Source organism: Heptranchias perlo, chromosome 30 (genome assembly GCF_035084215.1).
Source record: "Heptranchias perlo isolate sHepPer1 chromosome 30, sHepPer1.hap1, whole genome shotgun sequence".
In the NCBI taxonomy this organism is placed as follows: Eukaryota; Metazoa; Chordata; class Chondrichthyes; order Hexanchiformes; family Hexanchidae; genus Heptranchias; species Heptranchias perlo.
This window is the reverse complement of record NC_090354.1, coordinates 25497042-25511125: the sequence shown is the minus strand read 5'-3', so window position 1 is coordinate 25511125 and position 14084 is coordinate 25497042. Positions and strand designations below refer to the sequence as shown.

Below are 14084 nucleotides of genomic sequence, written 5' to 3'. Positions count from 1 at the left end.
TGAACAAAGCTGTGTGGGAGAAGTAAGGGAGGTAATTGGTAGAATGCTTTTTGCCCCAGCTTGATGCAGGCGACTCAACCCACCCTCAGTTTCTCTCTTGTTCCCAACTTAAGCAGGTGTAGACAGAGGGGCACTAGGGCCATGCGGGCGCTCCTGACTCCACTGCCAGTGTTGCTGAGGCTGGGAGCTCCGGCAGGTGGCTGGCTGCTCCCAGGCAATGGCTGCAACCGTACTGAAAGCTCTGTCTGCACAGCCCGGGCCGGACCCCAGCCGGGAGCGGGAGGAAGACAGGCTGCAACTCGGGAGCCAAGCTTTGCTATAGAGGCAGCCCGGTATCTGCAACTTCGGGAAGGACAATAACCGGGAGCATCGCGGAAAAAAAAAACCCCAACCTCCCGGGGTCAGAAAGGGAAAAGTGGGCAAATGCACTAAATGCAGCAGTCTCAGGGGGTAAATGCAGCAAAAAGAGCAGATCCGCATCGTGTCTGCAGGCTGGGGGGGTCAAATGCAATAGCAATATAAAATATAAAGCTCCTGCAGCACCCCCCCGGCACACAAGGGATCCGCAGAGTGCCCGCAATTCAGAGACAAGCTCAATGCAACACAGAGAGAGGGAGAGCCTGTGCTGAAACCGGGGCTGAACAGGAAACCCGAGGTGTCACTGCTGCTATTTGTAACTGTGCTGCTGCTGGTTCATTGTGAGCCTCACTTCCTCTCTCTCTCTCTCTGTACCAGAGACTCTCTGCCATTTCTCCTCCTGTGGATACAAGGGGGACACTCCGGAGCTGCCAACTGATGCTACTGCTTGGGACTCCTCATCCAGATGTGAAGGTTCAGCAATGGATTTTACTGGCTGGCAAGTAATCCGCAATCATCGGGCCGGATTCGCAGGACACAGAGTGCAGACTGTCTCCCGACCCCTTCTTTCTTAAAAGGTTTTTTTTTGGGTCTGTGTGTTTTTTCCTTCATTTCGTGTGATTATATATATCGCCCTCTCTCTCTCTCTCTATATATATATATATATATTCTTTTTAATCCGGACTGTCACCTGCTGGTCAATCCTGGATAGTGTGAAGTTCAACGTGTTGAAGCACTTTGCCGGCTCCAGGATGGGGAATGCAGCCGGGGGGATGGAAGTGTCCCCTGGGAAGGAGATAAGGACCCAGCAGGCGACTGCTCCCAAACAGCCCATGCCGACTAACGAGGGGGAGCTGGAGGAGAGATTCTCACAAGTGCTGGTGAGTACCACAGAAACACACACAACTCTAGGGTTGCCAACCCTCCAGGATTGCCCTGGAGTCCCCAGTAATTAAAGGTTAATCTCCAGGACGCTGCTGCGAGTAAACCCAGGAGAAACATCATAGGGGCATTAAAACAATTTTCTTTGAAAACTTTAGTTTCTTAGTTATGAAAATATTGGAGATTGGGGAGGGGTGAGGCTGTTTGACTAGGTGAGGTGGTTGGAGGTGGGTCATGTGACAACCTCCAGGAATACGTCCAACCAGAGTTGGCAACCTTATACAAGACACACCTGGGGGGGGGGGGGGGGGTTAAAAAAATGTGAGAAACCAAGAAAAAACACATCCCCTACTTTACATGTACTTTGAGGGGAGAGTGAACTAGCCCTGAAACCACTGTGTGATAAACGTAGACACAATCCCTGTCTGATCTGACAGCCACTTCAGACCTCTACTAATGCGGACTTCGGTTGAATTGTAAAGTGATCTATAATAGTGGACCTTAGGAGGAAATGACTGGCATATGTTGGGCACAAGAGTGTTAATCCAAAGCCGGTGTCTGGATGGCGCACTGGTTGACCTCTGTTGAAATCTTGAACATGTCGGAAGGGTTTATAAGCTGGAAAATGCCCTCTCCCACCAACCACTGAATTTGTATTGAAGTCTGGTGTGTTCAGTGACACTGTTTAGTGTTTACACAGTCAATGCCGCCACCTGAGTCCTTGCCAGTGCTAATTGCTCATTTACAATATCCACAAGAGGCCAGTAAATGTAAATAGTATACCAGGGTCTTAGAGCAGCCCTGAGTTTGTAAATAGATATCAGCATGTTCAAGTAAATTAATTTTCCTATTGCTGCACGTGGATGCCAGATCTGCTCCTATTTAAATTGCACACGTGAGGAGGGGTGCTGCTAATCAAATCTTACCCAAGCAGCCGGCCCACTTAAATCCTGTGACAGTCTTTAATATCAGTCAACACATTCTGTTGTTACAAGGGTGAAATGTACTGAGAAAGGTCAAAGACGGAAACCAAGTCAAGCAGCTCTTCAATCACTGCTCTGATAGACATCTCTTGAACGGTAGTGCTCCTTACTAGGCTGAATGATATATTTACCTCCAGGACTGATACTCCTACATGTGTAGAGACAATGCAGGATAATAAGTTCCATGCTCCGTCTAACATTATCTATTTACAGTCACCATAATTGAGACACAAATACATTTCAGTAGATAGATCCACAGGCTTGTGGCTGAATTGTCTTTGAGCTGTGGTCAATGCATCGGTATGAATTATGCGTGAAAATGTCCAAAACGTAAAGATAAATAATTACTCTTGTGACTATTTGCTGACATACAGTCTACTCCTTTTAATTCAAAAGTGCTTAATTATAATTTATCCATTTTTTTAAAGCACTAAATTCACGATTAGCTGCCTTACTTACAATAACAATGCTTAATTCAAATTATGGGTTAATAACATTTTATTGGTGGAAAAACTATTGAATTATCATACGCAGACTGTATCACTGGTTAAATTCTGTTGGAGAAGTCGCTCATCAGCTGAAAGGCTCCTCTCTTTTACATCCATCCTGCGAGCAAAGTCCGAGTGGGTTCTGCTCTAGCGCATTGAGGAATTTTTTTCGAGGTTTGCTAGGTGCTAGATATTAAGAGACTTTAAGGTGCTCATGTCAGTGGGACGGCTGTTAGGAAGCAGGATATTGATACTTTTGCCACTGGCGGTGACATTTTTGCGTGTTGGATGGATACAGTTTATGTGGTCACACTGTGCACCTGTACATCCTGAGAATGCCTGCAGGTAATTGTACATTTGTTCTAATATCTAAAGCAGTACAAAAGTCGTGATCTTGTCAGGGAATGCATCATTACTAGTGGCTATTGATGTGACATAATACAGCGTTAAGATCAAATGTAGCATATGCTTTTTTTTTGCGTATTACGAGTGGCATATTAGAATGCAGACAGGGCAACTGTAGCAAGGATGGATGGATGACAAATGTGACTCTGGTAATTGCTGTCAATGCACAGAAACTTTCAAGAACTGTCTGCTACCAACGGTCATGGCACATATTTCCCATAGTTTAATGGAAGTTCCAGACAGCAGTCCTGGTTCAACAAGTAATATTTACTCTGCATTATTCACTATCCATTTGTACAGTGCTTTTCATCTCCTCAGGATGTCTCAAAGTGCTTCACAGGCAGTTATTTTTGAAATGTAGTCACTTGTTCTTTAGGCAAACGCAGCAGCCAATTTGCACACAGCAAGGTCCCACACACAGCAGGTACTAACTAATTCCTGAGGGAGTCCTGCATTCTGACAATGGTGTTTAACAGTAGTAGTAGGAATGATTTGATTTTAAATTTCATGCTGGTATTACTACACGGAGTGATTTACTAAAAGTCCGGAGCGACTGAAAATGAAGGTTTCGCTCTGGCATTGGAGGTAGCCAAAGCACTTGGCTTTCACCTATTGTAACTCTCTTTCCCTTATCCCGGTACAGATACTGTGGCTATAGTGGGCTAGAAAGTATTAGTTTGTTTCTATTTACACTCTTTGATTAGCCTGACTTCTGCACTAGACTGAGAATGCTGACAGGCCTTGCTTTTACATCTTTTTCTGTTCTGCTCTTAGGGTAGCTGCTAGGATGTGTAGTCTTGAGTTAACTTTGATTCTTACTCCCTTCCCTGTGGAGCAGCACTTACTCCGTACCTACCCACTCCCTCTAATGGTGCGGGATATAATATTGGGAACTCAGCACATCAGCCTGCATTCTATCACTGTGCGGCACAGTACACTAGTACAGTCAAATATTGCACTGTCAGCCCACTTAGTGTACTGGAAGCAATCTATTTTTACTATTGAATAGGGCAGTGTCACCATCTTAGGGAGCTGCTGTGACAAAAAAAAACTTCCTTCCCTAAACTTTGAACTCTGAGGCGAGTTTGGACTGAAGCATTGACTGCAGCGTCAACCTCTGCAGTACATTCCCCCCCCTTATTTTCCTACAACAGTATTTTTGTTGGTTTAAAAACTTTGCTACGGCACATGCAATTGGTGAAGCAATGAAGGCCTTGTATCCCAGTGGCATTGTCAGCACCTGCCTCTGTTTAGATTTGGCAAAGAAAATGGTCCCTTGTCCTGGGTTCTTTAATGAGTGACATTAAAATGTTCGAACTGGAGCTCGTTTCCCCACATTCCAACAGTGACTACGCTTCAAAAGTACTTCATTGGCTGGGGGTCCTTGGGAGTGTCTCGATGTTTACAGGGGGTACCCTGGAGTGTCTCGATGTTTACAGGGGGTACCCTGGAGTGTCTCGATGTTTACAGGGGGTACCCTGGAGTGTCTCGATGTTTACAGGGGGTACCCTGGAGTGTCTCGATGTTTACAGGGGGTACCCTGGAGTGTCTCGATGTTTACAGGGGGTACCCTGGAGTGTCTCGATGTTTACAGGGGGTACCCTGGAGTGTCTCGATGTTTACAGGGGGTACCCTGGAGTGTCTCGATGTTTACAGGGGGTACCCTGGAGTGTCTCGATGTTTACAGGGGGTCCTCCCCACAAATATTTTGAAAACCACTGTTTTAAAAATAAAACTGTAACAGCAAATAACAGCACCCAGTGCCCTAATAAATCATTGCTGCCAGGTAATGCTGGTATCCTGGCTTTTAGCTTCATTCAGTGGGATGTGTGGACCTGGCAGTGTTGCAGCCTCTGAACACTTCACTCTGGCTTGGCGCAGCCTTTAAGGAGAGCAGCAACTAACTTGTCGCAGCTTTCAGTTTCAGATTTTGTGGGGAAAAGGATAAAACCTGAACTGAACTGGAGAAAAGTCCTTGCAGAGGGCAGTTAGTGGAAAGTGGATCATTTATACGTACAACCAACACAACCAAAATGGATTAACTGGTCACTTATCTCATCTGCTGTTTGTGGGATCTTGCTGTGTACAAATTGGCTGCCACATTTGCTGACACAACAACAGTGACTGTTGTTTGAAAGTAATTCATGGGTTGTAAAGCATTTTTGGGCGTCCAGAGGTCGTGAAAGGCACTATATAAATGCAAGTTCTTTCTTCTTTCTAGAGAATAACTGGTACCTGGAAGTGATTACAAGCTAATGATGCAACCTAGGGATTCAAATAATAATATAACCAGAGTGAAGTGAGGTAACAAGAAAAAAATGCTTGAAGGACACAGTAGGTCTCCTGGAAGGAAAGACAGGTTAAGGTTTAGTGTTAGGACTTTAAAATTCATATATTTTGTCCCTTTTCAGATACTGATAGTCCTGCTGTATATTTCAAGCACCTTCTACTTTTTCTAGATCCACAGTGACTTCTTTGATTAATTTATGGATTGGGGTGTATCTGTGCAGAAGTTTGCCTTTGAGAGATTTAATGGTTGGGATAAGATAATCCATGGTGGGCTAAATTGCACATGGTGTGTGGAAGGAGCAGGCTTAACAGGTTGATTGGCCTTTTCTTGTTCCATGCACTTTAATCATCTTCTAACTGCCCTTGAGCTCAGAGATCCAATTGTTAAAGTCACTCTAGTTTTAAAGTGTGATTTTTGTTTCCTCTAGTTTGTGTCAATTGTTGTGCCAACAGCCTTTACTGAGTGCAGCCTTTGACTTTGCTCGATGCCATCGATGTATATTCACACAGAGGGATTAAAGTAATCAAAAGTTAGACCATAAGACCATAAGAAATAGGAGCAGGAGTAGGCCATTCGGCCTGCTCCGCTATTTAATGAGATCATGGCTGATCTGATTTTTACCTCAACTCCACTTTCCCGCCCTTTCCCCATATCCTTTGACTCCATTGCTGATCAAAAATTTGTCTAACTCAACCTTGAATGTATTCAATGACTCAGCCTCCACAGTTTTTTGGGCTAAAGTATTCCAAAGATTCACGACCCTCTGGGAGAAGAAATTCCTCCTCATTTCCGTCTTAAATCGGCGACTCCTTATTCTGAGACTATGCCCCCTAGTTTTAGATTCCCCCATGAGGGGTAACATCCTCTCAGCATCTACCCTATCGAGTCCCCTCAGAATCGTGTATGTTTCAATAAGATCTCCTCTCATTCTTCTAAACTCCAATGAGAATAGACCCAACCTGTTCAGTCTTTCCTCATAAGACAACCCTTCCACACCCGGAATCAACCTAGTGAACCTTCTCTGAACTGCCTCCAATGCAAGTATGTCCTTCCTTAAATAAGGGCACCAGAACTGTATGCAGTACTCCAGGTGTGGTCTCATCAGCACCCTGTACAGTTCTAGCATGACTTCCCTGCTTTTATACTCCATCCCCCTAGAAATAAAGGCCAATATTCCGTTTGCCTTCCGGATTACCTGCTGCACCTGTATGTTGACTTTTTGTGTTTCATGTACGAGGACACCCACATCCCTCTGTGCCGCAGCATTTTGTAATATTTCTCCATTCAAATAATATTTTGCTTTTTTATTTTTCCTCCCTAAGTGGATGACTTCACATTTTCCCACATTATATTCCATCTGCCAAATTTTGGCCTATTCGCTTCATCTGTCAATATCCCTTTGCAGACACTTTGTGTCCTCATCGCAACTTGCTTTTCCACCAATCTTTGTAACATCAGCAAATTTGGCCACAAGACACTCTGTTCCTTCATCCAAGTCATTGATATATATTGTAAATAGTTGAGGCCCCACCACTGATCCCTGTGGCATCCCACTAGTTACGGATTGCCATATTGAAAATGACCCTTTTATCCTGACTTTGTTTTCTGTTAGTTAGCCAATCCTCTATCCATCCCAGTATATTACCCCCAACACCATGAGCTCTTATCTTGTGCAGTAGTCTTTTATGTAGCACCTTATCGAATGCCTTTTGGAAATCCAAATATACTGCATCCATTGGTTCCCCTTTATCCACCCTGCCCGTTACTTCCTCAAAGAACTCTAATAAATTTGTCAGACATGATTTTCCCTTCATAAACCACGTTGACTCTCCTTGATTGTATTATGAGTCTCCAAATGTCCTGCTACTACTTCCTCAATAATGGATTCTAGCATTTTCCCAATGACAGACGTTAGGCTAACTGGTCTATTGTTACCTGCTTTCTGTCTCCCTCCCTTCTTGAATAGGGGTGTTACGTTTGCGGTTTTCCAATCCGCTGGGACCTTTCCAGAAGTTATTGAGAAATAATTTGTAGCTCTCTGGCAATTTCCAGTGCTGGATATATATGTTTATCTATCTTATCCTAGGCGACTGCATCTTTAATTTTTTCATCTCTTAAAAAGCTCAGTTTGTAGATCAGACTAGATAGACAGAAGATTAATTCGGAATGTGTGACATTGACCTGTAATTGAAGTGCAGATTGCACTGCAGAGTTCTGCAGTTTGGAACCACATAGAACTAATAATAAATGCGTCAGTTTGTGCTGAAGTGGCCCTGTGGAGTTTAATGTGCTTCAGCTAGACACCTCTCGGGAACACACCATGGGACTGGTGAGCATGCGTGGCTGAGTTACACAACTTACTTTCCTGAGCGTGAAACGCCGATAATTCATGCACTCTGCTGACACGAGAGAGTCTTAGCGGCCTGTCACACGGGTGAGAAGATGCAGGGAACTCAATGTCGGTGCTCAGAGCGTGTTGTTTCTGGTGCGACCTTCTGCACCTTTCCAAAGAAACGTTCTGGAACACCGTGTGCTGGTAGCAGCCACTAAAAATATGTCATTCATCTATATTTTGCACGTTGAAGTTACTGGGATTTTTTTAGGGGCAGTGAAACTCCTAACTACACTGAAGGACTAAGCTGAAATGTGCAGATACAGGTTGTGAATAATAAGGTTTCAATGTAATTAATGGATCCCGTTGACATGTACATACGTACTACAAGAGTAAAATCACGCTGCAGCCTTTTACTCCCTGTTTACAGGCATCATTTCTTAATATTCTGATTTTAATAAAGTAACAGAACTCTGCTGAACAGCACCCATTGATTGAAGCGTCTTCCTACATTACTATGGCGTTCCCCCCCACCAACGTGGACATATCTTTACTCGCTAAGATGTAATCACAAGGTACAATTTTGTTTTGGCTTGGCCACAGTGCAAACCAGCATCTGGCTCAAGTGCATCTTTCAGGCTTGCTGTAGCGCGAGTAATGAGATGCAGGTCCCACATCACGAGCTCCTGATTTAAATCATGCCACTGTGAATGCTCGGGACTGTCACCAAGGAATAGGAAAAATAATCCCCCGAGCTGTAGATGCGTGGGAACAACACCGTACCCCAGCTCCGTCAACATTGAGCACCCTCACAGGTTTTGATTGGAGGGCCAGAGCCACAAGGGCAGCAAGTTTCCAGGGAACAGGAAGTGAGGTGGGAGGTGGCCCCTGGACCATATTAGAAGTAACACTGGGTGAGTTTTGCAGGTTCCACAATCACTGTTCTTGCCAGGATTTTATGCTAACTGATTGACATGGTGTAAGACATTACAGCAGTTTCTGCGGTTCATGTAAACGCTCTAATGCCCAGTAGACCCATGTCCCCCATGTGCTGTCATGCATTTCAGAAACCCTTGAGCCTCGAAGTGTCTAAATGTCAGTCCATATTGACAGTTGTTACTGTATAATGTTCATATATCATGTATGAACTCGTGTGTATTTGTGTGTGGGGGGTGTGCATGGAGGGAGTGGGGGTTTTATAATACTACAGAGTAACACTAACATAGATATAATAAGGAAGTTCTTTTTAAAGGCCAAAGCTAATGACAAGCCAAAGGAGACAAGTATTATCAGAATCAACTAATTCTATATTGTGAGTAACAGAAATGTACACTGCATGTTTTAACAAAATCTGACTACAACAAATGAAAAAAGAATTTCCTTTTATCACAAGACACGTTTCCTTGTAATGATTTCCAAGCAGAGGGCCTGAGTTTGATTGTCAAACTCAACTGCAGTCCATACCTGCTGCCGTCTTCAATCAGTTTTACCAGTTTACAAAAACAAAGAGTTAGGTTAGGTCCCAGGAAATACTTATTTATTTTTGTTGACTGGATTATGTTGCCAGTATGTGCGGTGAGTGTCGTTTGGCTGCAGGCCTTCAAAAGGTAGCTGGGGATGTTCCTGCTATTGGAAGACATCTCACTGGGTCTAAATCCTGGAACTCCCTTCCTAACAGCACTGCGGGAGAACCTTCACCACACGGACTGCAGCGGTTCAAGAAGGCGGCTCACCACCACCTTCTCAAGGGCAATTAGGGATGGGCAATAAATGCCGGCCTCGCCAGCGACGCCCACATCCCGTGAACGAATAAAAAGAAGAAGCAATGTGGGTTGATGGGGACTCGTGATATCAGTCACCAGGAGTCTCCCAGAGTTTGCTTGATTGCCTTTGGAGATCAGAGATGAATTTCCCACAGTTTTTCCTCCCTAATTTGACCTGTTTTTTTTTCTTGCTTTCCCTGGAGATTGCGTGCCTGCGAGGGTGGGGTGGGGTTGACAGTGCGTACAGGCTGCACCAAGTCAGCGTGACACAGGCCTCGTGGCCTTTTCCTGATTCCATCTTGCTTTAGTCAATCAAAAGAAGAGTGCACTTCTGTTCATCTTGTCCTTTTGGTTGAAGGGTGAATGGTGGAGCTGGTTAATTCCAGTGAGCAGCTGAAAGGAGCAAAGTATTGGGGCACTATGTTTAAAAGCTGAATACACTTACACAAAAATGTCTGATGAAAATTCCAGTTAGTATTGTAAATACAGAAATGGCCTCCCTAAGGTGTAGTAGAGGAAGATTCTAACTTATTCTACAGTACACCACCCCCCCCATGTAGAAAACCCACATTTGTGGTTATATTGTGTATGGACAAGGAAGTGTAACATGCAGTCGTTAGCAATGGAAAGTCTAAAACTTTGACACATGAGGTAACTTGCCAGTTATTATTTAGATAATGTTACCATTGGAAGATCAGTGTTAGCAAGACTTGCTTGGTTTGTAGAACATAAGAACAAATCAGACTGAAGGGTACTGAAGTGAACTCGCACTCATAGATCTGGAGCTTTTGATCAGTTACTCTATAGAATTAAAAAACAAGATGTTATCAAGGTGAAGAAGGGCCTATACACAACTGAGAGATTGACAGATGACCTTGTCGTATTGCTACGTTGGATACAGGATGTGGGGACTGTGCTTCGCTTGTGCAGCTCATTTTTCATTGTGATGAAACACTGTCCAATATGGACTAAGTGTTGTACTTAAAATTCTTCTGTGTTTTTGAGCTTATCAAGCTGAGGTGGAGCAATGCTGCATCACTTTCCATTTTGGACATCCAGTAGCAGGTAGCAAGCAATCCCAGATCAGGCGTAGTGTGGGCCGGATATAGGTCCCCAACACTTAATTCAGAACAGTGTCCTAGGCAGAACAAGTTTTTTTTTATTCGTTCACGGGATGTGGGCGTCGCTGGCAAGGCCGGCATTTATTGCCCATCCCTAATTGCCCTCGAGAAGGTGGTGGTGAGCCGCCTTCTTGAACCGCTGCAGTCCGTGTGGTGACGGTTCTCCCACAGTGCTGTTAGGAAGGGAGTTCCAGGATTTTGACCCAGCGACAATGAAGGAACGGCGATATATTTCCAAGTCGGGATGGTGTGTGACTTGGAGGGGAACGTGCAGGTGGTGTTGTTCCCATGCGCCTGCTGCTCTTGTCCTTCTAGGTGGTAGAGGTCGCGGGTTTGGGAGGTGCTGTCGAAGAAGCCTTCGCGAGTTGCTGCAGTGCATCCTGTGGATGGTGCACACTGCAGCCACAGTGCGCCGGTGGTGAAGGGAGTGAATGTTTAGGGTGGTGGATGGGGTGCCAATCAAGCGGGCTGCTTTATCTTGGATGGTGTCGAGCTTCTTGAGTGTTGTTGGAGCTGCACTCATCCAGGCAAGTGGAGAGTATTCCATCACACTCCTGACTTGTGCCTTGTAGATGGTGGAAAGGCTTTGGGGAGTCAGGAGGTGAGTCACTCGCCGCAGAATACCCAGCCTCTGACCTGCTCTCGTAGCCACAGTATTTATATGGCTGGTCCAGTTAAGTTTCTGGTCAATGGTGACCCCCAGGATGTTGATGGTGGGGGATTCGGCGATGGTAATGCCGTTGAATGTCAAGGGGAGGTGATTAGACTCTCTCTTGTTGGAGATAGTCATTGCCTGGCACTTTTCTGGCGCGAATGTTACTTGCCACTTATGAGCCCAAGCCTGGATGTTGTCCAGGTCTTGTTGCATGCAGACTCGGACTGCTTCATTATCTGAGGGGTTGCGAATGGAACTGAAAACTGTGCAGTCATCAGCGAACATCCCCATTTCTGACCTTATGATGGAGGGAAGGTCATTGATGAAGCAGCTGAAGATGGTTGGGCCTAGGACACTGCCCTGAGGAACTCCTGCAGCAATGCCCTGGGGCTGAGATGATTGGCCTGCAACAACCACTACCACCAGTGGAATAAGGTGAAGGAAAACTGCAGATTGGAATTGGATATGGGCAACAGACATCCAGTGCAAGCAGTTAATGCTGTGTTGATTAATGGATAAATATCTGTCTAGAAATGGGACTGAAGGTTATGGTGGTAAGGATAGATGGAGATGATTAAATACTCCATGGAACATGATCATTCTGTACTGCTGGGGTGATTGAAATGCCAGCTCTGATAAAGTGTCATGATTGAAGAGTAGAGATGGATAGACGTTGAAGAATTTCATTTGATTGTCTTTGGGGATTAGGCAGTGACTTTCCCTGAGGAGATTAATTAGCAAAGTAAAATTCACGACTGTAGATTGTACAAGATCTGTGAAGAGAGAAAGCTTGATGGGCTTTGTAGGCTTTACACATTCCATGTTTCATGATGATTTTATGTTTCATATTAGAGCAGTGTAAATTTTCCATTCTTCACATAATCTATATTATGGCCTTTGAGTGAAGATGCTTATCCAATGCCAACTGGTGCCACATTATGAACACTTCCATAAACAATTGGGCTCAGAATGTTTAAGCTTGTTTTTCTTGGGACTCCCAGAAGAGGGAGAAGACATCCATCTCAGCAATTCGGAATGGATTGAGCCCATGCCGCAGAAGTGAAAAGATTGTTTGCCATCCAGTCTTCTGTCTCACAATTTTTAAGTTACTGTAGTTGGATGGATTGTAGAAGTGTGTGATTCTCTGCTGTGAGTATGTAATTCAGGCACCAAAGAAAAACATTTTCACTTTGCAATTTACCTGTTTCAGTAAGTGGAAGTGGGAAGCAGGCAGAGATGGAAAATCAGAAATATTTTCAAATTTCTAGTCACTTGAAAGAAAGAAAGAACTTGTATTTATATAGCACCTTTCACGACCTCAGGCCATCCCAAAGCGCTTTACAGCCAATTGAGTACTTTTGAAGTGCAGTCACTGTTGTAATGTAGGAAATACAGCAGCCAATTTGCACATAGCAATCTCTCACAAACAGTGAAAATGACCAGATAATCTGTTTTTAAGTAAATATTGGCCAGGACACCAGATAGAATTCCCCTGCTTTTCTTCAAGATAGTGCCATGGGATCTTTTACGTTTACCTGAGGTGGCAGACAGGGCCTCGGTTTAACATCTCATCTGAAAGACGGCATCTCTGACAGTGCAGCACTCCATTAGTATTGCACTGGAGTGTCAGCCCAGATTTTGTGCTCAAGTCTGTGGAGTGGGTCTTGAACCCACAACCTTCTGACTCAAAGGACAGAGTGCTACCCACTGAGCCATTGCTGACACTTGAAAGGGTATTGTCACTGAAAGGAAGTATGTCACCTGCTGTCATGTCTGGCAGCTTCGCCAGGTTTGCAGAGAACAGGGTGTTCAATTACGAGATTGTTGCCAAAATTTCATTCCTGCATCTGTTGCTGTCACGTAACTTGGTGGCACTTAAATCCGAGGTTTGGAGTCGGCTGTTTTAGAATACTTTCAGGCAGTAGACCCAAAACTCAAACTTTCCTTTGGTGACCTAATTGAAGTTCCATAACCATAAAGGGGAATGACCAAGTTGATCCAGGCTATTGTTCACTGTGGCAGAGTTTAAATACCAGAAGCACAGGTTAAAATTTAGGAAGTTGGGAGTAAGATTGGAAGTCTGTTTATTTTTCGTGAAGGTTAATGGTCTTGGTCTCTGAGTCAGAAGGTTCAAGCCCCACTCCAAGACTTGAGTAGATAATGTAGGCTGACACTTCAGTGTATTACTGAGTGAGTGCTGCACTGTTGAAGGTTCCATTTTCAGATGAGACATTAAACCGAGGACACGCCTGCCTGATTAGGTGGATGTAAACGATCCAATGGCACTATTTGACGAAGATTGTCCTGGCCAATATTTATCCCTCAACCAACACCAGCAAAATAGATGACCTTGACATTTGTCTCATGTACTGATTGTGGGACCTTGCTCTGCCCCTTAGCTGCAGTATTTGCCTACATAACAATGACTACACTTTGATGGTAATTCAATGGCTGTGAAGTGCTTTGGGACAGCTTGAGAATGTGAAAGATGCTATTCAAATGCCAAGTCTTATTTCTTTCTTGTGGAATAAGTTATTTGGAAAGAATATTGAAGCAGATGCTATAATGATCTCAAGGGGTAATCGGACGTGTTTGTGGAGAAGAGATTGAAGGATATGGTGAGAAGGTGAGGAGGCAGGGTTGATAATCTAGGACATGCTTATGAGGCGTAATGGGGTTTCCTGTTAGTCAGGTGCAGTTGTCCTTATTAATCATAAACTACAGGAACCTCTTGAGGTCCTTTCCTTGGAGAGCCTGTATGATACAAGGTTGGCCAGTTTTGCTGCATCAGTGCTGTGGATAACCGGT

At 44.4% G+C, this 14084-nt stretch overlaps 1 protein-coding gene across 2 annotated transcripts in view; it reads left to right on the top strand.

Annotated features, from left to right (window-relative positions):
- Positions 1–228: 228 nt before the first annotated feature.
- fmnl1a (formin-like 1a) overlaps positions 229–14084 on the top strand; it is a 198385-nt gene continuing 184529 nt past the window's right edge. The window contains exon 1 of one of the 2 annotated variants that reach the window (XM_067969082.1): positions 229–1238. In XM_067969082.1, the coding sequence (XP_067825183.1) occupies positions 1110–1238 (129 nt within the window). In that variant the 5' untranslated portion in view covers positions 229–1109. The remainder of the gene's footprint in view (positions 1239–14084) is intronic. The other variant, XM_067969083.1, reaches the window with a different exon arrangement.